This window comes from Limulus polyphemus, unplaced genomic scaffold (assembly GCF_000517525.1).
Source record: "Limulus polyphemus unplaced genomic scaffold, Limulus_polyphemus-2.1.2 Scaffold1005, whole genome shotgun sequence".
Taxonomy (NCBI): domain Eukaryota; kingdom Metazoa; phylum Arthropoda; class Merostomata; order Xiphosura; family Limulidae; genus Limulus; species Limulus polyphemus.
The window spans coordinates 327,293-354,622 of record NW_013666615.1 but is presented as its reverse complement, the minus strand read 5'-3'; the positions used below and the strand labels follow the sequence as shown (position 1 = coordinate 354,622).

Genomic DNA, 27,330 nt, shown 5'->3' with positions numbered 1-27,330 from the left:
ACAGAAGAAAATCAGCGATATAAAGAAGGTAGGGTCATCTTGGAACGTGCTCTCGTAACAGAGACCAGTGGGATCGATGAGCATGCAGGCAATGCCTGATTACCTCAACAAGAATGTTGTTGAACTTTCTGGTCACATAAAATTTGGAACTTTCTTCATTTGTGACTCACATTCTATAAGAATAGTCCATCACTGTAAAGTCCATATTAAGGTGTAAAGGTTTCATACTGTGATGACGGCCCTCTGTGGGCACTCTTGCCATTCATCAGTGTTCAGATTTTTTGCTGTACGATATACATATTTATGGTGTTTCTGTAACTCCCAGAACTTTGTTTGAAGGTTTTAGAGAGGAGTGTTAGTAAGATGTGAATTATTGCATATACCCATCTATATATATTCTGGTAGATATGTTATTTTTCATGACCAGTTTGTGGTTTGTGTTAGTTACTACTTGATATTCAATAGTTGGTGAAGTATTAGCCGTTTCTTTGTGAAACGGAGAATCATGTTGAGTATTGACAATCCAACAAAACTGTTGATAAGAAGTTTGAAAGTCCATGCTTTCTTCAACTTGTACTAGTTTATCTTTCTTAGTTGTCTGTTTAAATATAGTATTTTTCTTTTTTAACATTTTTCACATGAAGCACTTCCCAGGATACTGAAATTTTGGACAGTAGGAAGAAATTCACCATATTGTAAATCATGTTGAAGAATAGCTGAATGATTATATGGATTATTTTGTGCATGCTTTTAAATCCTCGATTAAACAAACTGTGGAGCCCACATCGTCATGGTTACGCCTTGGACGTGTAAATTTATAGATGTCATAAGAGTAATGCATTTTAGGAACATTGTCTTTAAACTTAAAGTAATTACTGAAATGAAATATTGGCTTATAAACAATTCTAAGTTGAATTTGAAGATATATTTTACAATTCAAAACATTTTTAACTTTTTCTTTTATTCTAAAGCATGTTTCCCTGTATACTGCAAAACACAATAAGCTATGTGTATAGTTATAAAACATTTGTTGATTTTAGAGTTGTTCAAAACTTTAAATAAATTTGTTACTTGTATTATCAATCAAATAAAGAGGAATACTATTTCTTTTTAATAATTTATTTATATTTACAACCTTTTCATGAAACCCATAAAAAGAACTAACAATTATCTAAGCCTGAAGTATAAAATGTGAATTAAATCACTTTTAAACTCAGTAAATAACTATCAAAATAAAAGTATAAACCAGTAAATGTTGATTTATGGTAACACTTACTTTCAAACAGTATCCCTAAATTATTTTGGTTCCCAAAAATGGTAAGAAGGATGCAATTTGTTCTTCAACAATATATTTAATATTAACATGTTGACCAACTCTAAAATCAACAAATGTTCTGCAACTAAACAGACAATTTATTGTATTTTGCAGCATACAGAAAAACATGCTTTAGAATTAAAGGAAAATATTAAATATGTTCTGAACTGTAAGATTTATCCTCAAATTCAACTTAGAATTGTTTATAAGCCAATATTTCATTTAAGTAATTACTTTAAATTTAAAGACAACATTCTTATGTCATCTATAAATTTACACGTCTAAGGTGTAACCATGGCTATTTTGACTCTACAATTCACTGTTTAAGTTCAAGGTTTAAAAAACATGCTCAAAATAATCCACATAATCAGTCAAATATTTTTCAACATGGTTTACAAGACTGTCACTTTCTTCCTACTATCCAAGATATCAGTATGCTGGGAAATACTCCAAATTAAAAAACTAACGAAACTATGTGGATATACAAGTGACATCCTGAATAAAATGGTGTACTATGAAGGTTAACCACACAAATAATGTCGTTATAAAGTGCTTTAAATTAAAATATAATTAAAAACTAAAGAAACATTGTGGATATACAGGTAACATCCAGAATTAAGTGAAGTACTGTAAATGTTAACAGTACATATAATGTGGTTATTTACACTGTGCAAAATATTTGTGTTATCATCTGTCACTTCAGAATTTCTTCCCAACTCAAATAAGACATAGGAATAAAATCCTTGTAGCTAGTTGAATGTTTACAAAATAATAGCTTTGAGTCCAAGAGAAATATTTATTAATGACAGCTGTTTGGTATTTGTTTTGTTGAAACCTGATTATGCAATGAAAATCTAAATAAGTAGGTTTAGCTAGAGTATGTTTTAAGTTACATATGTGTGCAATGGTTAACACGTCATCAGACAAAAAGTAAAATAAAATTCACAAAGTATTACATTAACTCAGTTAATGGTTCTGCCAATACAGGAGACCTTACAGTCTCCACATGTGTAAAGATATACAAGCAACCAACAAAGAGAAATTGGGAGAAGATCTTTAGCTCGGAAAAAATCCTGTACGTGCAATGTGGGTTTAAAAACCAATCTGAAATCAACTTGGGGTAGTAATGATGAATTATGCATTTAATTTGACTTCTAAAAGTTAAGCCTTGTTTACCAATGTATGGAATACAAGAGTATATAGTAAGTTAGGGTATGGTTGGTAGTTTAGGTGGATTTATGAGTTTCTTAATTAGAAAGGTATTAGTAATTTTTTTAGTAAATGTTATGGGTAGCCATTACATTTTTTAGTATCCTGTATGAGAGAAATTTCCGAGTATAAATTAAGGTACGTGGAACATAGGTTATAAGCTCTGTTTAATAAGCATGTTACCAGATTTCTTTTGTATGTGAGTGTGATAAAATTGTCAAATTGTGTAAGGAATCCAGTAAACATCTTTTTTTTTCTGTATATTTTATTATGGTTAAAAAAAGGTAAATTATTATTATTTTCAGCCTTTCAAGTGAATTTAATGGCAGGATATTGAGTTTAGGTCTTATTGATCCTTATTGTGAAAAAAGAATAAAAGTGTTGTTTACAAACCTTCTGTAAAGGACAGGTACGAGGTCAACAAGGCAGGTGTCGAACCATACATGTTTATGATACGAGAGAAATAGATTAGCTAACCTTGGATCCAGTGGGAAGCCCTTGCTACACCAACTATTTGTTCAAAGAGGGTGTTGTTGAAAAGGAAACATGAATTCTTGGTTGTAAGATCCAAAATGGTCTTAATTTGAGGTTCAGCAAAATAATATTCTGTGAAAGTTCAGGTATGCATATATCAATGGTTTCATTTAGAGGTATATTTGTAAAGAGGGGGGGGAGGTAATATTAAAGATGGACATAAAATGGTTTTTGGATAGGGGTAATTGTCATAATTCAAGTACAAACTGTTTATGTTGTTTATTTTATGCACTGTTATCCTTTTTATTATGTAGCTCTCATTAAGGAGTGGAATTGCCAATTATGACTGACCAGTAAGTTACTCACACCCAGTGTTATACATCTGTATTGTATGACAGATTCAGAAAAAAAGATTGGTTATTTTAGCTTAACTGGTAAAAAACTAACATTCTTTAGTTTTCATTGACATTCTTAGAAGCTCAGTAAAATTAAAAGATAAATGAAACAAATTAAAAGATAAATGAAGCAAATAAAAAACAATTAGGAATTAAGCCCAAGAAGAATTAGGTGTATTGTTTGCTACTCGGAATTCTGCACGTACACTCAAAAGGAAGTTTAAAAACAAAATAAATGTAAAAGTTGTTTAGTGGACATTTCATATTTTCAAAATTGCTATGGAACTTGCAAAAGCCAGCCAGGTGTATTCCCTTCTTTTTTGTTTTTGCTTAACAAACCAATTTCAATTTTGAAGGTAGAAAGTTAAAAAAACAACTAAAAACAAAGTTATGGTACTTTGAGGATTTTCTATAAAAATTTTATATAAGTATTTGTTAAGCTGTAGGCTTAGTTTTTCACTTAGTTGATTGAAAGTTGCAGTGACATAAATAATATTCTCTCAGCTGTTGATTATATTTGTTAATGAGAACAAGAAAATCATTGTTTATTAGGTGTATCAGGGTTCAATAAAAGCTTACTTCTCAGCTGCTTACTAAAAACCTAAATCTAAGAAAAAATCTAGAAACCTAAATCTAAGTAGTGAAATAAAGCATTTTCTCCAACCATTTCTATCATATTTTGATGTATATATATATATATATATATATGTTGATATTCAATCATAGTAATCAGTTATGTTATGGACTTTATTCAGAAGAGTCTTCATTAATTGTTGGATATTTTGCACCCAACTGACAAGAATCTGGTTGTCTGTTGGTAACCCAACAGTGTGCACTTTATTTGAACATCTTGTTCGATACATTTCTGAACTGCTATGAATGCAAACTTCAGCATACTTAGATTTAAAGTTATTATTCTCTGAATTGTCCACTTTATTAAGCTGAATTTGACTCTTTTTGTAGTTATATTGTTAAATAGTTTTCAGAAGTGGAGAATATCATACAATATTCTAATAGTGGAAAAAACACAGTTAAGTGGAGAGTGAGATCTGGAAAAATATAGATTAAGTCCAAACTATCATCAGACGTTCACTTTACTCATAACATCTTATATTTGTAGCTGTAACACATGTTCATGTACTAGTTAGTTTTAGCCTTAATGTAGTTTTCATTATTTTATGTTTACCTTTTAACCCTCCGATACCCAGATATATCGAATATAGTATATAGTGGTAATAAACGAGAACAACTTCAAAGTGTTTGGATACCATTTTGGATCATTGTAGTGTTAATTTACAGTGCTCTTAGTTATGTATCAATATTTTGTACCTTGGATACATTTTTTTTTTTAATATTTGTACACACAAAGGCATTGTATCTCTGTATAATTGTATGGGAATTTGACGTGTTTAATTCTGTACCTTCTCATGTTATCCAGATAGGTGTATAATAAATGTAATTAGCCAGTAAAAAAAGTTGTATGATTAATAAGTAATCTGTGTTTGTGTTTCTTATTGTAACCATTTGTACTCACAATTTCTATAAATGTTCTTTGATTTAGACTGGGTAGTAAAAATTGCTTTTTTTGTAAACAAGTACTGTTCTACACCATCATCATAACTATTAAAACTCTTTTTTTTTCTATAATGGTCAAAGTCTAGAAGTGTTGTACATGTTACAGCACAGTAAAAAAATTACCTGTTAGCATTATTTTTAATAGGAACTATTATTTTTTATCTCAGTTTAGTCCAATGATGTGTGGGTCATTTATGATTACTGATGACTTTAATATATTTATTGTTGCCCTCTTTCCAAATATATTTAGCTAATTACCACTATTTAAATAATTCAGTAATTTGATAGCCAAATGGGTATAGCTGCATGAATCCTTTATCTGAAAATGTTGTATGGAACAGGTAAAAAATTGAAGAGGTTATTTATAATTGTGATGACCATTAACTTTAATAATAGTTTTATTGAAATTAAATAAATCTGTCTTGAGTGACTTTCCTTCCAAGGTCAAATGGATTAATACAAATGAATGCATCATCTTGGATAGGTAGTTTGTATTAACAACAGATGACACTAGAATCAAGGTTGTAAAAGTAGTTTCCACGTTTCTTATGGAATTTTTATATCTTCATGCAGCAGTTTGCATATTGCTAAAATCATTAAGTAATACATAATACTTTTTTGTTCTGCATGCCCAGAGACTTAGTTATGCAAGGGGAAAATTTAGGCTGATCACAATTAACTATTTGTAAAGAAAAACAACAAAAACTCTAGGTTGATTTAATAGAGAATAGGAAGGCTTTTGAACTAGCACATGCTACAGTCTCTAATATGAAAAGTTCAGTTAATTATTAACCCTATTAACTTAGTAAATTGATATTACTGAAAACTAGTAAACAAAGTTCTGTGCTGCACTAGAAATTAAATAAACAAAACATTTTTACTAACACTTTAACCAAAGACCCTGCAGTAAATTGTATGTGATCAGCATAACAACATTTGTATAGTTACATTGATCACGTACCTGAAGAAGGGTGTTTCACAAGAATGTTGGGTATCAAAGTTTTTCATTGGTGATGTTAATTTTTAAACATTTAATTTTAGCTTCACTCTTTGATTAAGTTTTGTGTAAACAGATTTTCAGTGAGAGTGAGAAAAGTACTCATTTACTAGTTTTTTTACATATAATAGACTGGTGTACTTGTTGCTCTACATTTTTTTATATATAAAATCGATTTGGACACAAGCTTTCTCCTGTTGTTACTCATGATTGCATTTTGTGAATTGTTTTAAAATTACGCTACTATACATTGGTTGGTAAATATTTAAAATGTGTCTTTAGTGTATGTTTGTGGAAATTACCAACACTGACAGGGAGTATAACAGTAACATAGCACAATGGTTTTATTAAAGAATAAACTTAAATGCAGATTATGTTATTGCTAACTTTTCCAATCTGAAAGATTAATTTTAAGCTACAGGCAAAAACTTACTGATATATAAAGGGTAAAACACTTCAGTAAATTTTAAGATAGGTAGATAGCAATTAATCATATAGGAACAGAATTATTTCAATGTATTTTATGTATATGTTAAAGATTTATTTATTTATTTATTTTTCACCAGAGGTGAAATTGAAAGATAATTTGTGATGTAGAGGCCTAATGCATTCTTTGATTGGCTGTACCCTTTGCTGTGGACTGCAGTTTCACCTATTCAAGGCTCATCAGCAAACCAAAGAAATAACATTAGGCCTCTTATAATAGATATTTCAATGTATATGTTGTTCCCTTTACCAAGGCTTTCAACTTTGCAAAAAATTGAACATTATTTCTACTAGCTACAGTGAATTTCTTGTTCAAACTGCATTGTTTATTTAAGTCTTACATATAAAACCATGACAGAGAAAGTCTGATTTCTTTGTTACAAAACATAACTGGTTCAGACATGTAATACAAGCTAGATACAAAGCTACACTGACTATGTCACACAAAGGTTATATACAATATATATATATATATGCCCCATTCTAAAGCCTTTTAGTCTGCATATATTCAGTTATACAGAAAGACATGCTTACTGATCATAGAAAATTTGCCAAACAGCTAGCTCTAGGTTCACACACAATGAGTATCGTCAGTAACCCAGTTAATTTGCTGGTTTGAACAAAATGCATATAGCACATGCTCTAAATGTCACATACACTGGTTAGGTAACTTTCAAGGAAGTGTAATACTGACAATACATATACTGGTACACTGATTAAGATTTATTTCACATATTTTGTCCCCATTCATTTATTTGTATGAAATCATTAACTAAAAGTAATAATCTCAATCTTAAAGATGTTATTGTATTTCTTTATACATTGCTTGTAGATATCGACAACATCACTACATGTTGAATATGGGAACTTTTAAGTGTTTTAATCCTTAGTGAATAACTCGTATTAAAGGAACCCAGCTGTAACCTATAATAATCAAGTTAATAATTACTTACAGTTTCAGTTTTAAGACACTATAATTAATGTTGATAAAGCTGCATTTATGTACCGTAGTGCCATCATAAGTGATAAGCTATAGAGTTAATATTTATCTTGAAGTTTCCTGGTGAAAAACCATCACTAAACACAATAAAAAAAATCTATATTTTTAGTAATTTCAAGTATATCACATAGAAAGAATTAAGGTCACTTCCTGCAATTAGGAACATTCACTTTCCAACAGTGGACTAAGGTCCACTGAATGGGCGGAAACATCAAGAACTTTTTATAAAAATTGGTCACTGACAACCTTGTATATTAAAACTGGGATAAATGTCATTGGTAAACACCTTTCAACAAACAGTTATGTATGAAATCTTAGCTATCAACTGTTTAACAAGGGTTCTTGTTGCAAAAACACAAATTCTTATTCTGTATTAGTCAACCAAGTCTTAGTAGTAACTCGACAAAAATTAATGACCCACGTTTTAGTAGATATACATATATAAAATGAGTTTTTCTCAGAATGATGTTAAATAAATATCCTGTATTTCTGTGTTCTACCATCTTAATACCATATATGTTTGTACATAGTTTCCACAGCTCTTTTCCTGCTATTATATTTTGTTACAACCTAATAATAATACGACAGATAAAATACTTTTAAGAACTCAGTCACCCCCCCCCCCTTAAGAACTTATTAGTTTTTGTAATCATATACTTTGCTGAATTGCCATAAACAAATTAGCAAGCATCAAAATAGCAAGGTTAACAAAAAATAACTATTTCTTGGAGATAATGAAAACTGAGAATAAATTTAAACATACTTTAACCAAACTAGTTAGTTTTTGGTCCTTTTTACACCTTGACTTAAAACATGAAAAAAAAAAGAGGTTCTGGTTCTTTTACTAAAGTCATGCAAACCTTTTTAGTTATTCCAAAAAGCAAAAGTATTCATGTTATAAAGTTCTTATCCAACAGTGTCAAATGCTTTAATGTTATACGTTTTGTATGAAAACAGATAAACATTAACTTGAAAGCAACACTTTTAACTCTTTATAAGAAAAAAGAAAAGAAAAGGGTAATTATGTAAACAGATTAAAACTTAAAGCAATGTTAGAATTAGATAGGAAATATCTATGCATAATTTATATGTTAAAAACTTAATGACACAGTTCAAAGTACAAGTAATATTACTAAAGAAAGTAATATGTAACTGTCGGTCGATATTTTAATAGAACAGAAGTAAAACTAAAAAAGAAAGAGCCATCTTTAGGTACAGGACAAATTTAAGAAGGATACAAGTGTTTTTCGTTTTATCTGTTACAAAAGTATCTTGCACCAAAAGCTACTTTTCGATTTCTTAATTTTGATGTCTATTTCTTTTTCTAGCAATTACTTTATTAGTACTACCTTATTTTAACCAATTACCTTTTGCCTTTAATTATTAAGATTTGTCTGGGATGTTATACTTTGGGTGATATTAATACCATGTTATTGTATGCAAGTTTTATTTGAAAAAAAAAGCACAATTCAACTTAGATCTTGACTTTTTTTCTCCTCTTTGGTCTTTGAATCATATCTATATCAAAATATATGCGATAAAACACTAAAAAAAAAAGAGGTTGACCTCTGTTTAGTTACCATGACCTTTATATTAAACATCAAGGTCAAGTACAATATCAAATGTTAGCTGCTATGTATTAACCTTATCCCACATCAGAGAATTCATAATTGGCATCTCACAGCTAGCAGGTGGAGCCTACTAAAGTTTCTAAAGAGTACAGCTAATTCTACTTGCCAATAATAACTATATTCAAACTTGCTGATTTTAGGAACTTTGAGAGTGAAGGCTTTTCAATAACATTTCTAAACCTTGGAATACCAGGTGAGCTAATGATGTCAATAATACTAAAATCCAGTAACATTTCTCGCAGTTTGTTTACTCAGTGCATGCTCAGACTAAGATTTGAAATCTTACAGGTGTTACTGATGAAATAAAATATTAGGCTTATATTTATAAACAAAGGAATGACACATCTTCAAGTTTACTCCTTTTTAACATAAAACTGAATGTCATAAAAGTTTAGGTAATCCAATAAGATTTTCTGTTCACCAAACCAATGAGCTGATGAACATCTGAGAAAAATGAAAATAAAACAGTCTAAAATAAATATATCTGTGGTCCTTGTTGTCTTTCAATAATTAATTTAACAAGTAGCTTAATTGTATGGTTTATTGGAAAACAACAACAGACATATCTGTATTCTTTCATTTATCAAGTAAGATTTGAAATTACGTTAGTCACTTAAAATAAAAAACTAGTATATTTGTATTGAATAAAGTTCAGATCACATTGACCAATAAACTGGGTATTTGAATATGTAAGCAATAACAATGTAGAAATAATATTGGAGAAATGATTAATAGAAAGTAAGTAATATTTTATTATAATATTAAAACAGGACTGCATAAAATGAAAATATTAACTATGCAAAAAAGCAAATTTCTAATATTGTCACATTTTATGATCAGATAAATATTTTTAAACATTCATTTAAATGGTTCTAAATAAAAGACTCAAAGCCATGGGAACAAGTCTATTGAACTGACTGGACAGTTATAAACTTTTCAATGTTACCCATCCTCCAGCATCTGACACTTAACTATGTAACAGTCAGTTACTCTAAAAAGATTGCATGAAACTGTAAGAGAGCAACTCCAAATATTTCCCATGATTCCTCAAATGAACAATACCTTTGTCAGCCTTGTACCTATCACTTTAACTATGGTGGGGGTATTAAGAAACTACTAACCCTGTGCATTAATTAATCAAAATAAATATGTTTAATCTTAAGATATCAAACAACTTAGAAATTAATAAAGCTACAACAAAGATTTTCTATACAACAGTTGAACCGAGGCTTAAATAGTAGCATAACAGATATAACTAAAAATACATTACACTATGTCATACACTATCTCCCTCTGGTAATATGTCTGGTAACTACATCTGCCATTAACTAAGTACACAAACTACTAGAGAACATTTTGAAGAAGTTTTGTTGTTCTCTACTAATACTACACATTCCTTTCAAGGACTAATGTACAATTTGTTTTCATTTCAAGATGATACTGCTTTAATTGAATATTGGGCATTTTTACCAATATAGCACAAATAATTAATACAAAAACGTTATATAAGAGCTACACAAAATGTTTTCAATAAAATTGGTATAAAGGTTGGTCCTTTAACATTACTTTCTTTTTAAGAAATATAGATATAAATGCACATTTGTGATTTAAGTTACTTTACTATTACCAGTAAAAAAGAACTGTGACCTTATTCAATCTTCTGTTCTGACATCAATTGAAAAACTGTCTAAAAAATCTTTACGGTCTTAGGATATTTGTTTGATACTGTTATTGATCAGTCACAAACTTTGTTGGAGACACCATTTATAAAAAACTTATTATTCAGATGACCACTGATTTGTTGTACTAGAATGTAGTCTTGGTGAACCAAGTTTAACTTCATACCCAAAACTAACAGAAACTATCTTTGGAAAGCAAAAGGATAACTGCTACTCTAAACAAAAAAGAAGAAAATATACATTCTAAGCTTGATATTTCAAAGCCTAACTTGACTAGAAACAAGGTCTGTTCCCACATAGCAGCAGCACTATGCTAGGCTGAAACCACAGCAAGTTGGGTAAATCAAAATCAGTCCTAGGTTTTAAGCTGTTTGTGGTCATGGTCATGTAAGCTTTAAAGACTTTGGCTTAGATAGAAGATTTGAAGAGGTTTTTTTTTTATTGCTTACCTAAACTGGTATACAGAACAGTTGTCACAAACTTTGTTGCAGTTAAATGAAACTAGTATTTACTTTGGACAAAACTAGTCCTCTCACTAAGAAGTTTATATAAAAATAATTACCAGGCACCTCTCTTCTGATTTGGCACTTCATTAAATAGAAGGCATACCACAAAGGTAGTTTTGATAAATGTAAAAAAATGATGTTTCCTTTACTGTTATATATATATCTCTGAAAGTAGAGTTCATATTAAACATTGCTCTCAGCTTGCAGTTTGTCAACAATGTGTTTCACCCATCCCTTGACTTGTCTTGGCTGTGGAAAGTCTTCAACAGATGACGTGTGGCATGTTTCCATTACAGTATTTACAGTCGAGGTTGAGTGTTCTGAACTTGTTTCGCTTTCTTCGTGCACGTCTCTATGGTTACAGTTCAGTGATGGCTCTCTGTGATTGCTCATGCTGTCAGCTGAATGTCCAGTATAACCCTCTGTTCGAAATTTCAAGTTCTCCTCCAAAATTTTTAACCTCTGTACAATAGCACCTTTGACAGGACGTGAAATATGAAAGTCCAAATTTTGTGTTGACAGGTTCAAATCACTGTTAAAATATGCCACCTTACAATTCAAAGGTTTTCTTTTATCTAAGGTAGTTTGCTTAGTTTCATTCTTGATTGGTGAGCAAGACTCTAAAGCGCCGAGGTCAGCTTCTTCAGGGTCACTATAAATAGCTGAATCTCGAAACATTTCATCTGCTAATGAATTTTCTATAGCTTCAAAAGTTCTCTCATAAAAACTGTCAACAGAATCATCACTAGAATCAGAAGGAGAATCATCGTCATCATTCTCCATGTCCCTTGTAATAGGTTGTGAATTTTCACTACAACTAACACCTGTGACAACACTACCCCCCACACCTCCATCACTGGATGAAGTTGTGTTTGACGAATCAGAAAACAAACTATCTGGTCTCAGTTCTGCTTCTTTTGCTGCTCGTAGCTGGCGACAAATCATAAGAGTATTTGGAACAGAATACTCTGATTCATGAAGTCTTGCAATACGAGCCCCAACAGCAGAACTTCCAACTGCTATTGGTGTTGGCATTTTCTTTTCTGCAGGCCACTTAATATCCTCAAAACTCTTAGGCACTAGCTCTCTTTTTAATCTATGTTTTTTTAATGCTGAGTAAGCTTTGGCAAGAGAATGAAGAAAATTGGCTGAAATGGCTCGAGAACTTATATCCTTGTCACTTTTTACACTACTCCGACTTGCAGACCGTCTGTGTAAAAACCCACGTTTGAAGCGGTGTTGGGGATCACTGCCCTCTGAGACTATAGAACTTGTATCCGATTGCTCATGAGAAGGAGATCCTAAGGCTAATTTGAGTGCTGCTATCTTTGAACTTACATTTGTGAGCACATTTCGAAGAATAGCATATCTTGTTCCTGGTTGTCCATATAATTTATGTGTAGGATGAATAGAAACATTTTCAATGCTGACAGCTGGTGTAGTAGCACTGGTTACTGTTGTATCTTTTACGGTCAATTCATCACCTGAAGTAAGGTTTGAGAAGTTTTCAATGTGAGAGGAATCTTCCATGTATCCATCTAGGTCCTCCCTTAAGTCTACTTGACAAGGTTTGTCAGAAGCTATTGTAAATGGGCGATGGTCTGCATACTGAGTTCTGTTACCTTCTGTAACCCTTCTGCGAGCTCTCTGTCCTTCAGCAGGTTCAGTTTCTTTGGATGTAGGGGAAACAGAATTGTACTCTTGGGCCAGCTGAAAACTACGGGGAAGAGATCCAAACTTACTATAAACATCAGCCAAGTGCTTCCGTTGTTGTGTAAGCCAGACAGCTGGTGCTGTGGGACTTAAGTCATCTCTGGAAGATGCTGGAGGAATGGTGGACAATTCAAGCTGCTCATCAAGCTTGCAATGTTCTGCACTATGGGAAAAACCATTGTGAACTGTCTTAGATGGCTGCCGGAATGAGAAAGAGTGCTGTAATGACACAACTTTGGCCTTTGCTATTCCTGTGAATGACTGTACTCTTCGAATTGCAGTGTTGTTTTTCCAAGAAGACTCACTTGAAGTACTGCTTGTGTCTATATTACAGCTGGGATTTTTACCTTGTACTCTGCTTAACTTATCCCAAAAAGTTAGGAGACTGTCACAGTTGGCTGATTTTCTGTTCTGTAAAACACTGTTAATCTGACATTGAGGATTGTTGTTTAGATTTTCAGATTCAGAGAGATTGTCTTTCTGATACTTAACATCTACTGTTGTTAATGTTTCTCTAACTTCATCTGGTGCATTGACTGGAGACTGAATGGAAGAAACCAAATTGCTGTCGCTCTTTATTGGTGGGACTGTGATAGTGGCTCTAGGTTCTTCGGGTACAGTTAGTGAACCCAAGTCTCTGCAAGCATATGCATGGGCAAATACAAAAGTAACATATTCTCCTGCCAAGTCTTCTAGCATCTCTTCCTGTGTTCTAGCAGTACGAGGCGGTGGTCTCACTTGCAGAAGTCGGCTAAAGTCTAGTGTCTCATAATTGTCTTCCACCTCAGTGTCAGTGGTCTCTTCAGGCAAGCTATTCCAAGTTCTCCATGGAGGCCTAGCTCGTTGTGTACTTCCTCTTGCAGAAACTTGAGACAGTGACTCCTTGCTAGATGCCGGACGTGTAGACTCTTCAACTCTAGGGCTTTTGGCATTCTGCTGAAACAAATCATATATGTAATAGTAAAATCAACTTTATGTAACAACTTTGAATGATAAATCTGCAAGTTCTTCACACATACATATCTATGTTAATTGGGTAGCAAATCTGTTTAGTCAATTTTTCACTGAATTATCTGAAACAATTAAAAACTGGTAGTAAATTCACTACATTTAAATACTTTTTACTAAATTAACAGATGTACGCTTATTAACAAAGAGTCTTAATCTGTTACATTTATGTTGTTTTAATAGATATAATTTTAGTTATCAATGGGTAGAACACCTGTTACTTCTAAATATATTGTTTTACTAAATTGAAAGATGTAGATGTTGTTAATTATGGGTAGAACATCTATTACTTTTAAATATATAGTTTTACTAAATTAAAAGATGTACGTGCAGTAACAATGGGTAGTAGATCTGTTACATTTAATCATATTGTTCTGATAAATTAACAGGTGTTGTCGTTATTTAATGATTTTCTCGCAAAGCTACTCAAGGGCTATCTGCACTATCTGTTGTGAGAACACCACAGAAAATGGGAATGTAGATATAGCAACAATGGGTAATAAATCAGTTACATTTAAATACTTTTTTCTTCATTAAAGTAAAATGTACTTACTTGTATAGATAATGACTAGCATATTATACACATAAAAAAAAAGAATGGAAACATACAACCATATTCCAAAATACATATTTTTTCTAATAAAATATACAATTTCACAACCATGCTTATTGGCTTCCAATTCAGTTGCTTCAATCCTCTTTTTCCATACTTAGAGATATTGTCAAACGTTCTGATGTATACGTGAGAATTGGTATAACATAGTCATCCAAAAATCTTAACTTCATCCCCATAGGAATTTTACTATTTGTTAGTATTTTTTTTTGGTTTATAGAGAAGCATTTTTGTGCCATCACTAAATATACTAATAGGCAAGAAATTTTATCTAATTTTTATATGTTTGTGACAAATTTCTTTTAAGTATGATAAAAGACATACTACCAATTAATTGAGCATACATAACAATATCTGAACACTTTTATAATACTTTATGGTAGAAACACCAGATAACATTTTCTACAGTAGTTACATCTCCTCTCTCAAGATTTCAACTGTTTAACTTAAAAGGTTAATAAAGTTCAACTGTGCTTGCAAGTAAATATTCCAATTTTGGATTCATGCCAATTCCTTATTAACCTAGTGTAAAATGGGGCTCATTCTAATCACTAGCTTAAAGCAAAAATAGCTTTAGCTTTAACATTATATTCATGTAGTGTAGGCATAAAAAAAAAAAAAGTGACAAAATGCATGTTAAATATGATGTAAGCTGTACAACAGAGGTTTTATTTATTTTTCTAGCCATTCAATTGTGACATGCAAATTCACAAGCAAGTAATTTTTCTTGCATAATTTTCAAGTACCTTAAACATTTCATGGAACATTTTGTATTCAAAAACTCAGTAAACAAAAATGATGAACCAATCACTTCTGATATGTTTGACTTACTGTTAAGTGTTTCTCTGGTGAACTTATGCATAAATAACAAATGTGATAAAGTTAGTTTCTTATAAGTTTTTTAATTTCTGCATCCCTTTTAGGAAAGGCATTCTAAGCATTTTTAAAGCATGAAATGTTCATAAATTAAATAACCTTTTTTATGTTTTCAGTACCTATACACACCTCAAATATGTTTTCTTCTTTATTCAAGAGTTTAAGTGCCAATTATTTTTGTTTTCTCTACATAATCAGTTATCTACTTACAAAGTGGTGTTTAATGCCACCCTTTTCTTTTCTGCCACTTGAAGTTGTTGGAGAATCTAGATTGCTTTGATTACTGTCGTAACAATTTTTAATATCTTTACTCTTGTAGAAAGAAGCTATATCTTGGCTAGCACTTCGTAACCTTCTTCCTCTCCGGGTTTCTGGTGTTGACTAAAAGAGTTAAAGTGAAGTTTTTAACAAGTTCATCTTGAACTAAATAATTATTATAAACTACCTAACAATAACTCATTTATATAATCATTATGATAATATTTTTCTATGACTAATATTAAAAAATGTTAAGTATTTTTACACACTTGAAAGCTAGGCATTTTGTCTTCATATTGCTTTCTGTTAATACTTCATGGCTAAGTTCAAAAGAGTTAATTAAAAGACTAACTTGATTTTTGTTTTTAATTTATGGGATACTCTTCTAAATTGAATTGAAAGTTTATTAAAGTGACTTTTGTCCAAAGAAGATTTTCTTAAGAATAACTTGAATACTCTTAAAACATCTGGTTACTGTAATTTAGCAGAACAAAACAGATTTGAAATGTTTCCAGAATAGATTAAGTATTTTAGGAAGATAAAAATTTAAGGGCTTGCAAAAAAAATATATATAAAACTCACATTTTTGGAGCCAGTAATGGTATCATTCTGAAAGGAAAAAAAAACCATAATAATAAACTTTTTATACGTCTTAATATTTTCAGAATATTTATGTATAAAATCTGAATATCTTATTCTAATTATTCCTATCTTGTAAGGAATTAATATTCTAAGCTTTAGTTATTTTTTGAAGGCTAAGGGAGCAATAATATAATATCTGTTGTATTACAGCACAAAAAATTGGATGACACTCCAAACTTCTCTTACTTAATTATACGAAACAAAACAAATTTTTCTAATTAATATCGAAACTCTTTGGATTTTTCTGCAACTATGTCAAAATGTTTTTAATGGACTTTTCTCACCATTTCTCTCTCTTAATTTTTCTCTTTCATGACTGAACATTGTATGATAACCAACAGCAAAGGAAGGATAAATGGATAAAAACTTAAATCATTTAACTTTATTAGGTAAAAACTGAAGTTAATTAGCCTTACATATCACATAATACAAGAGAGGTAATGACATGATAATTCCTGATGACATAGGGAAATCCACAAAATAAAATATATAAACCATTAGATAAACTTCTGAAAATATATAAATCTGCACTTACCTTCTTGATACCTAAAAGGAGAAAGAAAGAAGAACAATTTTAGCTATTTTATCAATAAATTCATACATTAAGCTATTCTGACTGCAATAAGAATTATATAATTTGCATAATTTTTGCTCTGCCTATAAAAACATTCAAAACTAATTAGTCCAGAACAATGCTGATGCTATATCATTTTTTCTCACAGCTAGAAATAATCATACAATGCCAGTTTCAACAGACAGTTTATTTTGAATAATCAGTTATTATAACATTCAAGATTGAGTGGGTCTTTAATTGCTAATAACCGGAGAGTGTTATTAGACACAGAGAAAACCTCCAAAGATAAAGTAACCACACTAAATCCAAACCAAATTTTTTTTCCTGCCAGGTGATCCACATAAATTTTTTACTTATGATTAAATAGGTATTTTAATCAATCACCTAAAACCACTTGTCATAAAATAGAAAAGTGACTGACAAGATAAGAATTTTGGTAGTGAACAAACACTAAGAATTTTCATTAAAAGATCTTTCCCACTTGACTGAACATACATAGCCAAACCAAAAATCACTAATTAGATGCAAACGACAATTAAAGGCAGTTAATAAGAAGTACTAGGAACCACAATTTCACCTTCACGTTTTGTTTTAGCTCTGACTTTCAGTAATCAATCAGTATGTTTGAGAAAGATAGTTTGGAAAAATATTATTTTCATTTCAATATTACTATAAATCTACACAACATTCAAGTAGTCACTGTAAATCTCACAATTTTGAACTCATACAAATCTCAAGTATATTTTATAAACAATTACAAAAATGAAATTCAGCAAGTCTATAAAACAACTAACTTTTATTTTTGAAAAGAATGTTGAGTATACATTTTCCAAAAGACTATTCTATTTCAACTTCTATAGTTTAAAAAATTATTTTAAATGGTCTATAGATTTAGGTTTAATTAATTAATTGTTCTAGATCGTTTTTCCTAACTACCTCTATGTCCTATTGAAAGTGACATTTCAAGATCATTTTTCTAAATTTTTGTTCAAATTAAAAAAAGTTCAATTAAATGTTATCTCTTATGATTTCTTTCTGTAAGTTTGTAATTTGATAAATTAGTGTTCACCTTTCTTAAGTTTGAAAGCTCGATTCAAATTTATTTCTGACTTTCTCCTTTCCTGCTTTCTTTTTTCAAGGTACTCAGGGGCAGAGAGCTGTTTCTTGGTACTGCTTTTATCCATAGGTACGGGGCCTAAATCAGTATAGTAATGAAAACTCAATCTTATCTTAATATTACACACACACATACATAAAAAGAGAATTTTTGATATGAAACAAGTACTAAACCAAGAGATTTAAAACTCATGTTCATATTTCATCTTAAAATACTGTGGCCAACTGTACTTTTTAAAGTCAAGATGGTAACATCATAAACTTAATCAATAATGACCAGGGTTTGAATCTTAATTGGGATGGTTTTATTTTTCTAATCTATATACAAACCTGAAATTAATATTCAATATCAATACAGTATCCAAGTTTTTATTTATTTATTATTCAAAGTTGCTTGTTTAGTTTGCTAAATTTAACATGCTTTTTCTCTGTGTACAACACAACTGTGAAAAGGTGGACTTCAATCTTAAAAGATTTCAACTTACTTTCCTGTTTGTTCTGACCCAGTTCCATGACTAGTTGCCGAGCATGGGAGGGGATTACGGCATTGTAGTTTTCTAATATAACTCTTTTCAATTCCAGACACCATTCCCTTTTCTGTTCCAGGTTTCTAGCCTATGTTATACATTTAACAGTTCAGAACACTTTAACTTATATTTGTGTACACTTAACTATCTATGAGGGAAAAAAACTTTAATGTTATGTTTACCACCTTAAGTTGAACTCTAGCAATTATTACAAGATATAAAATTCAAAACAGAATGTAATGTAAAATACTTTAGCATTAACTATCATAAATGTATTTCCTCACTAGATGTTTTTGCCAAAATACTAATCAATCATGCTGGTCAACAAACTTCCTTAAATTATGCTCCTTTGCAAAAACTCAAAACAAACTGATTTTGCTATAACCATTAACAGAAGTTCAACTTAAACAGCTGATAATATGCATACCTGGAAGGTGTACTGGAGACGAGGATTGTCAAAAGGTATTACATGAAAACATAGTGGCTCCCCCTGGATGCTTTCTATTAACATTAAGTTTGAGCACTGAAAATATTAAAAACAATAAACATCTTGTAGTTACAACATAATATATTCTCTTCCATGTCACTGCATTTCTTTTGCGACTTATAAAAGAATCTTTCGTTATACTTATTTTTATTATCTAGAAAACTATAACAAAGAATGAACTATGTCACACTATCCTACATAATCCATTAAAGAAATTTATTTTTATATTGTCTATTTCAAAGTATGTTTAAAATTAGATTTGTGTTTGCCTTTCTTATTCATTATAATATCATTAGGACATCTCAGTCACATTCTTTGCTCTTCTGTTTGAAATTATGACATCATCTTTCAATTCTAAGAGCTCTTCATAAAAGTCTGTTGTTATTGTGATAACATACAGTTAGTGATGACGCAGGAGACACACCAACTATTGTTTGTTTACAATTAAATGCTGAATGCTCTTCAGATCCTTTACTGCATCCAATTTAGGATATAAAATCTTCAAATATCTTTACATAGAAATGTGAAGCCAAAATTTCATTAACTCCTTTGTTGTTGTTTTTTTTTCAAATTTTTCTAAGACTGAAGTCTGTTTCATAGAACTCAACATGATGCATGTGTCTACAGCTAACATCAAATTTTTCTAAAACTGAAGTTGTTTCATAGAACTCACCATGATGTGTGTTTTGTAAAGAAGGATTCCTTCTTCTTTTTTCTTAGCTATGAGCAACATTTTATTAAAAAGAAAGAGGTGACGTAAAGCTTTGGCTCCAAACATACGGAAAGTACCCTCAGCCATCAACTCTCCATATGTTGTAAGGTCTTGTCCCTACAAATTCATTAATGTAACTCTGATGTATTAATTATTTCACTTCACATGACTTAAGTCATACCACCTAGAAGTCATTGATTCTACAACTTACAACAAAGTATATAACTGATACAAGGTTTGTGACACTGCATATATAAACTAACCAAAATAGCTATTTGCTTTGAAAATAATTTAAAACTACCTAATGAACTGTAAAAGTAAATAACTGTTTCACGAGTGAAGTAAACTGAGTAAGTATTAAAATAATTTCCTTTATGTTTTTATCACTTTTAAACAACCACACATTATACCAAGTAAGAAACAGTGGATTAAGTCTTTAATTCAATCAACAAATTAGTACCAGACTTAAGTTTCACACTGACAAATGTATTTTCTAGGTTTCATGAATTAAAATTATAATAAAATCAGAAAAAAACTAAATTTTCCAATTTTCTATTATGAAGTTTCTTGAAAACAAAACAATTCTATACAGCTATATTTGCCTAACATATTACTTGAACTGTAGGTTATATACACTGGAAGAAAATTCCATATTCATTGTTTTATTTTAGCATACTTCTTTTAAACCCACATGGTTTACAACCTTACAGTTTAAATCTAACTGCTTTAAATGCACACATTTTTTGTATCAAGTAACAGTTAGATTATCTGTTTTCAACAACTCTTAAGTATTACTACATTAAAAGAAATAATATGGTTAAAAACATGAGATGAAGCATTCTTAAAATTAATTTGAGACACAAAGCTTGAATTTTTCTCTGAACCCCTACCTCCCAGCTGTACAACAGTGACTGAATCTCTTGAACCCTGACAGCATGCTCATGTTTCTTTTTCATGTCATTAATGTGATAGGCTATTCCTGTCATCACTGACAGAGCATTCTTGATGTCAGGATAACCATCACTCTCCTTGTCAGAATGTTTCACAATGTTCTGTAAAAGAAAAAATAAGTACATACATATATATATCATTCATTTTAACATCCTACAAGCCCTTCACTACAAAATGAGATTCATAAAATATTCAAGCTTCAGTAGTATTAATATGTTCATCAAAATTAAATTTAAAGAATTAGTTACTTCCCTCTATCAGCACTAGCATGTACAAATTAGTTTGGAGGTCTCACATATACGGATTTGATAAGTCATTGTTTATGGAGAAAATTAGCAAAATATAAGAAAAAAAAAAACTTTGCAGGTAACACTGACATTATCAACAAATAATACTGTGATGTTATTAATTGTAGAAGAAACTGAAAATACCCTGTTGAAGAGCAGATTATATTATATGTAAACCTTCAAATACACAGCTCATGAAGAAATAAACCATGCAAATATGTTAATGATCTCAGACACATGAGCTGGTATTATGCTAGAGATCTTACACGTGGTACTATGATTAACAGAGTAGACAATAAGCTAGAGATCTTACACATGGTACTATGATTAACAGAGTATACAATAAGCTAGAGATCTTACACATGGTACTATGATTAACAGAGTAGACAATAAGCTAGAGATCTTACACATGATACTATGATTAATAGTGTATACAATAAGCTAGAGATCTTACACATGATACTATGATTAACAGAGTATACAATAAGCTAGAGATCTTACACATGGTACTATGATTAACAGAGTATACAATAAGCTAGAGATCTTACACATATACTATGATTAACAGAGTATACAATAAGCTAGAGATCTTACACATGATACTATGATTAACAGTGTATACAATAAGCTAGAGATCTTACACATGATACTATGATTAACAGTGTATACAATAAGCTAGAGATCTTACACATGATACTATGATTAACAGAGTATACAATAAGCTAGAGATCTTACACATGGTACTATGATTAACAGAGTATACAATTCAACAAAAAATGACAGGAGTGGGTACTAACTTAAGGAAAACAAACAATAAAATGAACCAATCACATTTTACAGAAGGTGGTACTACAGTAAAAACAATGATGTGAGGATTTCACTTTTAATAAAATGTAAAATCAGGTTAGGAGAATATAAAATATGTACTCACATTTAAGAGTAAATGGTATTTCAGTATCCTCTGAACTGGCTTCAGCAAGTACGAACCCAGAGGTAGACAGTGATGTAAAGCTAATTGTCTTTCCTGAAACACAACTAGTTATTAATGAAGGTTCTGGTTTTCATTCAAAATTGAACACTGACAAAATGAATTATTTTTCATTATCACTTAAGAAAATTCGTATTAGTCTTTAATTATTAGTGTAAGTTTAACCAATACAGAAACTAGTTTTATGAAATACTTTAAAAAGTAATATTCATTCATAGGTATATTATGTGTGAAGCAAACAAAATCAAATTTTAATGGGTTTTTTTTAAACAATAAGTAACACTATTATACATCTTACCTTGAAGACTTCTGCAGTTTCTAAAGTGTTCATTAGTTCTTTGATAACTGATACACTTCTGAAACAAAAAATTATATATTAGCATTAGAGAAAAAAAGAAGCCTGTAAATAATAATAATACCATAAGATAAACACAAATTTTGTATTACTTATAATGATACTATTTGCATAATTATCCAAAATTTAAGCATCTGTATTGTATTTTAATAATTAAAAAGATAAATACCTAGGTGTATGGCTTTAGAGAACAAATAAACATTTGTTAAATATTTATACAAGTACAGTAAACAATCAAATTAATCAACAAGCCTATTATTATATTCAACCTTTCTTGAAAATCACATGGAGGGAATGTAATTAGAACATTGCTCAAGCCAAATAACCTTTCATACATATAACCAGGTTAACAACCCTCCCCAGTGAAACGCCTGTCATATTTTTCATAGAAGCATGGAGATCACCTCTCGAGGAAGGAAACGAGTTTTGATAGATAAAGGTGTGTCTTTGCTCTTGTGAGTGAGGGAAGTATTTTACAGCTCTTCCTTCATGCAATTTCATCTAGTGTTCATTTCACTATTTGTTTAATCTGTTACAGATTACCTTACATGTAAAGGTCTAAATATATCTTAACTGTATTAACAAAAATTAGCCATGCTTTAGATGGCACACACTTTTTTTTCCCCCCTTAAGACCACAAATAACAGATAAAAACATCATGTGCACTTTGATTTTTGATAAAATTTTGGTATTTATTACTGTATCAATTACCCAAACATATTATACTTCATTCAAATTTCAAGAAACAGCATCAGTTATGTTACTTTTTACTTATATTTCATTTTCTTTACTTACTATAAGTGTTTAGAACCCAAAGGGTTCATTTGCTTATGGCAATGTTTATGTACAGTACAGTAACTAAGCACATTTTACAGTCACTATATGTTGCACAATCTACCAACTGTTTAAGGTTGGAGTATGTAGAAAGTTAAATGAGGAGATGAAAAGGTCTTTTTCTAATCTAGATAGCTCTTGCAAGAGGTACCCTTCCAATTGAACTTTTATTCCATTGGTTTGAGAATGTCTATTGATGCATTCAAAAGTATTTTCACACAAACATACAACTAAATTAATGATAAACTAAAACAAATCCCAGATGCAACTACTGGTGAAAGATAATATTACAGTGGTTACTTTGCAAAAATAAACACATTATGGGTAGTCTGAAAGACATATTATGGATAGCCTGAAAGATAAACTTACAGTGGATACTTTGAAAAAAACACACCCAGAAACACAGACTTACTATAGAAAGTTTATAGGGCAAGCTCACCATCAACAGTTTGGAATCCACACTTACCGTGGATAGTTTGTACAATAATGAGTGTAGATAACAAAGCCTGTGCTGTTCTTTACAAAGCAGCGAGCAACAGCAACGGGGTCCAGCCCACATTCTTCTAACTCTTCTAGAAACGTACTAAAGAACATACACAGTGTTATCAATGATAAAATTCAAAAACCAAAAATAAAAAGCCATTTCAGTTACCAATCTCTTTAAAAATAACAAATATTTAATTAAGTGTAGATAGTTTTTAACAATTAGATAATAATATAATTTGTAACAGTGGCCTATTTAAATAATAACAACATGAAATGATCCATCAGTCATGGAAACATATGCAGTTAACACTGACTCTCAACAGTAATACTTAAAATAACATATGTATTTAACACCATGACTATCAGCTGTAACACTTAAAATACCAAATTAGTTAACACCATCACTCTCAGCAGTAATATTTAAAATACCATATGTAATTAACACTGACTCAGCAGTAGCACTTAAAATAACATGTAGCTAACACTGTGACTCAGCAGTAGCCCTTAAAATAACATATGCATTTAACACCATGACTTTCAGCAGTAACACTTAACATATGTAGTTGACACCATCACTCTCAGCAGTAATATTTAAAATACAATATGTAGTTAACACTGTGACTCAGCAATAACACTTAAAATAACACATGAAACAATTTTAACACAACACATTTCATATGCAAAACATTAATCTTCTATTTCTAAAAATCAATAAACACACGAACAAGATTAGAATTCAGACTTAACTCTAGTAAGCACAATACGAACACACATATCTCTTTTTCCAATCTCACAATATAAATGAATGAGAAAAGTGCAACCTTCTAGTGATGTTTCTGTCCTGAATGTAATATTAAAATACAGATGCATATACATGTGTGTGTGTGTGTATATATATATGTGTATATATATTCAAAAATTCCACTAATAACTGAGAATTAAGTTTCTGCAATATTATTTTGTCTATCTATGTATATATTGCATAGTCATTACTTACTAAAAACACAGCTGTGTACTTACAAATAACTTGTAAGTTGTTGTTGGTGATATTACTCACTATTTCCAGTTTATTTAATTACTCGACCCACAACAGGATATTAAAAATGTATACTGTAGATGCACAACCTCCTATGCACACTAAACCTCCTAATACATCATGTGCCTCATTTAAAAACTAGTTCTTGGTATTATTATGTAGAGGTTGCTAGGGTTATAGATATATCTCTGACTACACAAGCACAAGTGAGTGTCAACATTACAGGGGGTTCATCATTTTTTATGTTTATCTAATGAAAAGGTGATGGTTTTGATAGACTGATATAACTAATGAGTCTGTACTCGATACTCATTACTAGAGAACACGTTATAGGTATTAATATTCATGCTGGTCACATCTAAAATGTGATTCATTAACGAGGGTGGTTATGTTTTAGATCAAGCAAACTAACTCAAATAACAATTTATGATGTAGGTTTAAATATAAAATGTTTTGAGTTTTAATTATAAAGATTAAAGATATAATGACTAGCTGTGTTATACCAGAAACAAAGTAAAAATATACACACATAAATATCAAATAACATAAATTAAATTAAGTTGATGAGCCAGCAAAAGCTAAGCTGGTCACAGAGTAAATGGGATGAAAAAAAAAAAAGAGATAAATAAGGATCTTGTTAACTTTGAGAAATTATATAGGATTCCCTTTTTGACTAATAATAATTCAGTAAATCTCATAAATATGTGCACATCAGGTTTTGTGTGTAACTTGACATTAATGCAATGCATAAACAATGATCATTCCATGAAAAGGAAGGAGAAAGAAAAAACAGTGTTACCTCTGAAATGAACTAAGTAACTGGAATACATTACAAATGTCATCTATACTAGGTTTGCAAATACAATTTATATTTTATTTCAACAAAAATTTTCTATACCTTAAGACTGATTCTTCTTCAGAAATGTTCACATTTATTCTCCTAATCTTCTTTTTAACATCATATCCCTTACCGGCCAAAAACTAGATCTATTTATATTCACAACTGTTGTTAAGGAAGAAGTATTAAGTAGTACCATACATGTACAACTTTTAAAGAAAATAATCTCTCTGAAAAAACATCTCCACTTCTACATCACCAAGTTGTGGAATTTTTGTACTGATTTTGTTAATATTTTCATCTCTGAACTACGATATTACTTTTTAAGTTAAGGATTGTTAGCTGGTATTAGAGATCTTTAATGAAGTACTTACCTGTTAAACCTGTATATATCTTCAATGTTTCCAAACAGTTCTTTAAGATTTCGTTCACAGACTTTCATGTCACCTGATTTCTGAATGTGGTGAAGATAACCCTATAATACCAAACACAGATTACTGCTGGGAATGAATAAACAAAGTATGAAAAGTTATACAACATTTATATATGAAACACCACCATTTGAACTTGTACAATCTGACTAGTAAGAAGAAACAATGATAATCAGAATTAGCAAGACCATAATGAATATCAAAATTCACACAACTAATCAGTTTCATCTTCATTAAATCTTTTGTAAATAACCATTATCCTGTGTTATGATTAATTCTCAGTATCATGATAAAGTTTTATCATGGACTTTCTGTCAGGTATTTCAATAGTGTTTTTTTTTCATTATAAATATGCTAAGTTAAAAAAAAGCCATTAGGTTTGACCCTCTGTAGGCTAATGAAAAAACAACCAATTCCCATGGTTGTACTGAAAACAGAGAATGACATAAAAACTAGTTCCAAATAGATTTAAAGCTTAGACATGATAGATTTCAACAGTAAGACGCACAGTGTAGAGAAAGTCAGGAAGACAGTAGTCCCACCCTTCCCTAACAGCAAATCGATCTTTGTCAAGATGTCGGGTGACATCACTTTACTAATGGTTGTAACATGACACTTCTTAACCTTAAAAACTGGTATGGTAAGAACTTATTCTAAATTTTAATGAAGTAGTTGTTTTTAACTAGGAAAGATGTGAAGGAAATATGCAAGAGAATGTTGAAATACTGTAACTCATCTTTCATGATAGAAAAAAAAAGTTCCTAAGAAAATGAAAGGGCAATGACTGATTTAAAATGGCACTTGTCTGATTTTTTCAAGCACTCTCAAACAATTAAGCTCAACTGCAACTTGATCTACATGGAGAAAAGTTAATGAGGGTCAGTGAGAAGTATGGGATTGTTTCTTTTCATATAGAACAATAAGAAACTGTCACTGAGAAGTATTAGGCTATTGCTTTACATAAAGAAAAGTAAGAAAGCTGTTGGGTAGTCATATACATCAAAATCAGTCTGAAATAACCACTGTGGGTTGTGAGTGTTGTGTTGGTTTTATACATACAAAATAGTCACTGATAAGTGTTAAGTTATTTTAATACAAACAGAATAGTACAGAATGGTTACTGGGAAGTGTTGTTTGTATACATACAGAATAGTATAGAATGGTTACTGGGAAGTGTTGTTTGCATACATACAGAATAGTATAGAATGGTTACTGGGAAGTGTTGTTTGTATACATACAGAATAGTATAGAATGGTTACTGGGAAGTGTTGTTTGTATACATACAGAATAGTATAGAATGGTTACTGGGAAGTGTTGTTTGTATACATACA

At 30.6% G+C, this 27,330-nt stretch overlaps 1 protein-coding gene and 1 long non-coding RNA gene across 3 annotated transcripts; one reads left to right on the top strand and one right to left on the bottom strand.

Annotated features, from left to right (window-relative positions):
* The first annotated feature begins 98 nt into the window (after window positions 1-98).
* Window positions 99-4,955, top strand: LOC111086304. The gene is made up of 2 exons (XR_002611033.1): window positions 99-3,780; window positions 4,120-4,955. It is a non-coding gene; the product is annotated as an uncharacterized LOC111086304 (long non-coding RNA).
* A 1,798-nt stretch (window positions 4,956-6,753) lies between these two features.
* On the bottom strand, window positions 6,754-26,064 carry LOC106461655. 2 transcript variants are annotated; one of them, XM_013921500.2, is made up of 13 exons: window positions 25,943-26,064; window positions 23,675-23,791; window positions 22,318-22,375; window positions 21,963-22,055; window positions 20,684-20,845; window positions 19,755-19,910; window positions 19,022-19,117; window positions 18,553-18,682; window positions 18,021-18,146; window positions 16,913-16,923; window positions 16,318-16,344; window positions 15,688-15,858; window positions 6,754-13,916 (listed from the first exon to the last, which is right to left on the bottom strand). In XM_013921500.2, the coding sequence occupies exons 1-13, from the start codon at window positions 26,008-26,010 to the stop codon at window positions 11,451-11,453; spliced, it is 3,681 nt and encodes a 1,226-aa protein (XP_013776954.1). In that variant the 5' UTR covers window positions 26,011-26,064; the 3' UTR covers window positions 6,754-11,450. The 2 variants fall into 2 exon arrangements, with proteins under 2 accessions (XP_013776954.1, XP_022244375.1); XM_022388667.1 differs by having other exon boundaries at window positions 6,754-13,913.
* Window positions 26,065-27,330: the final 1,266 nt, after the last annotated feature.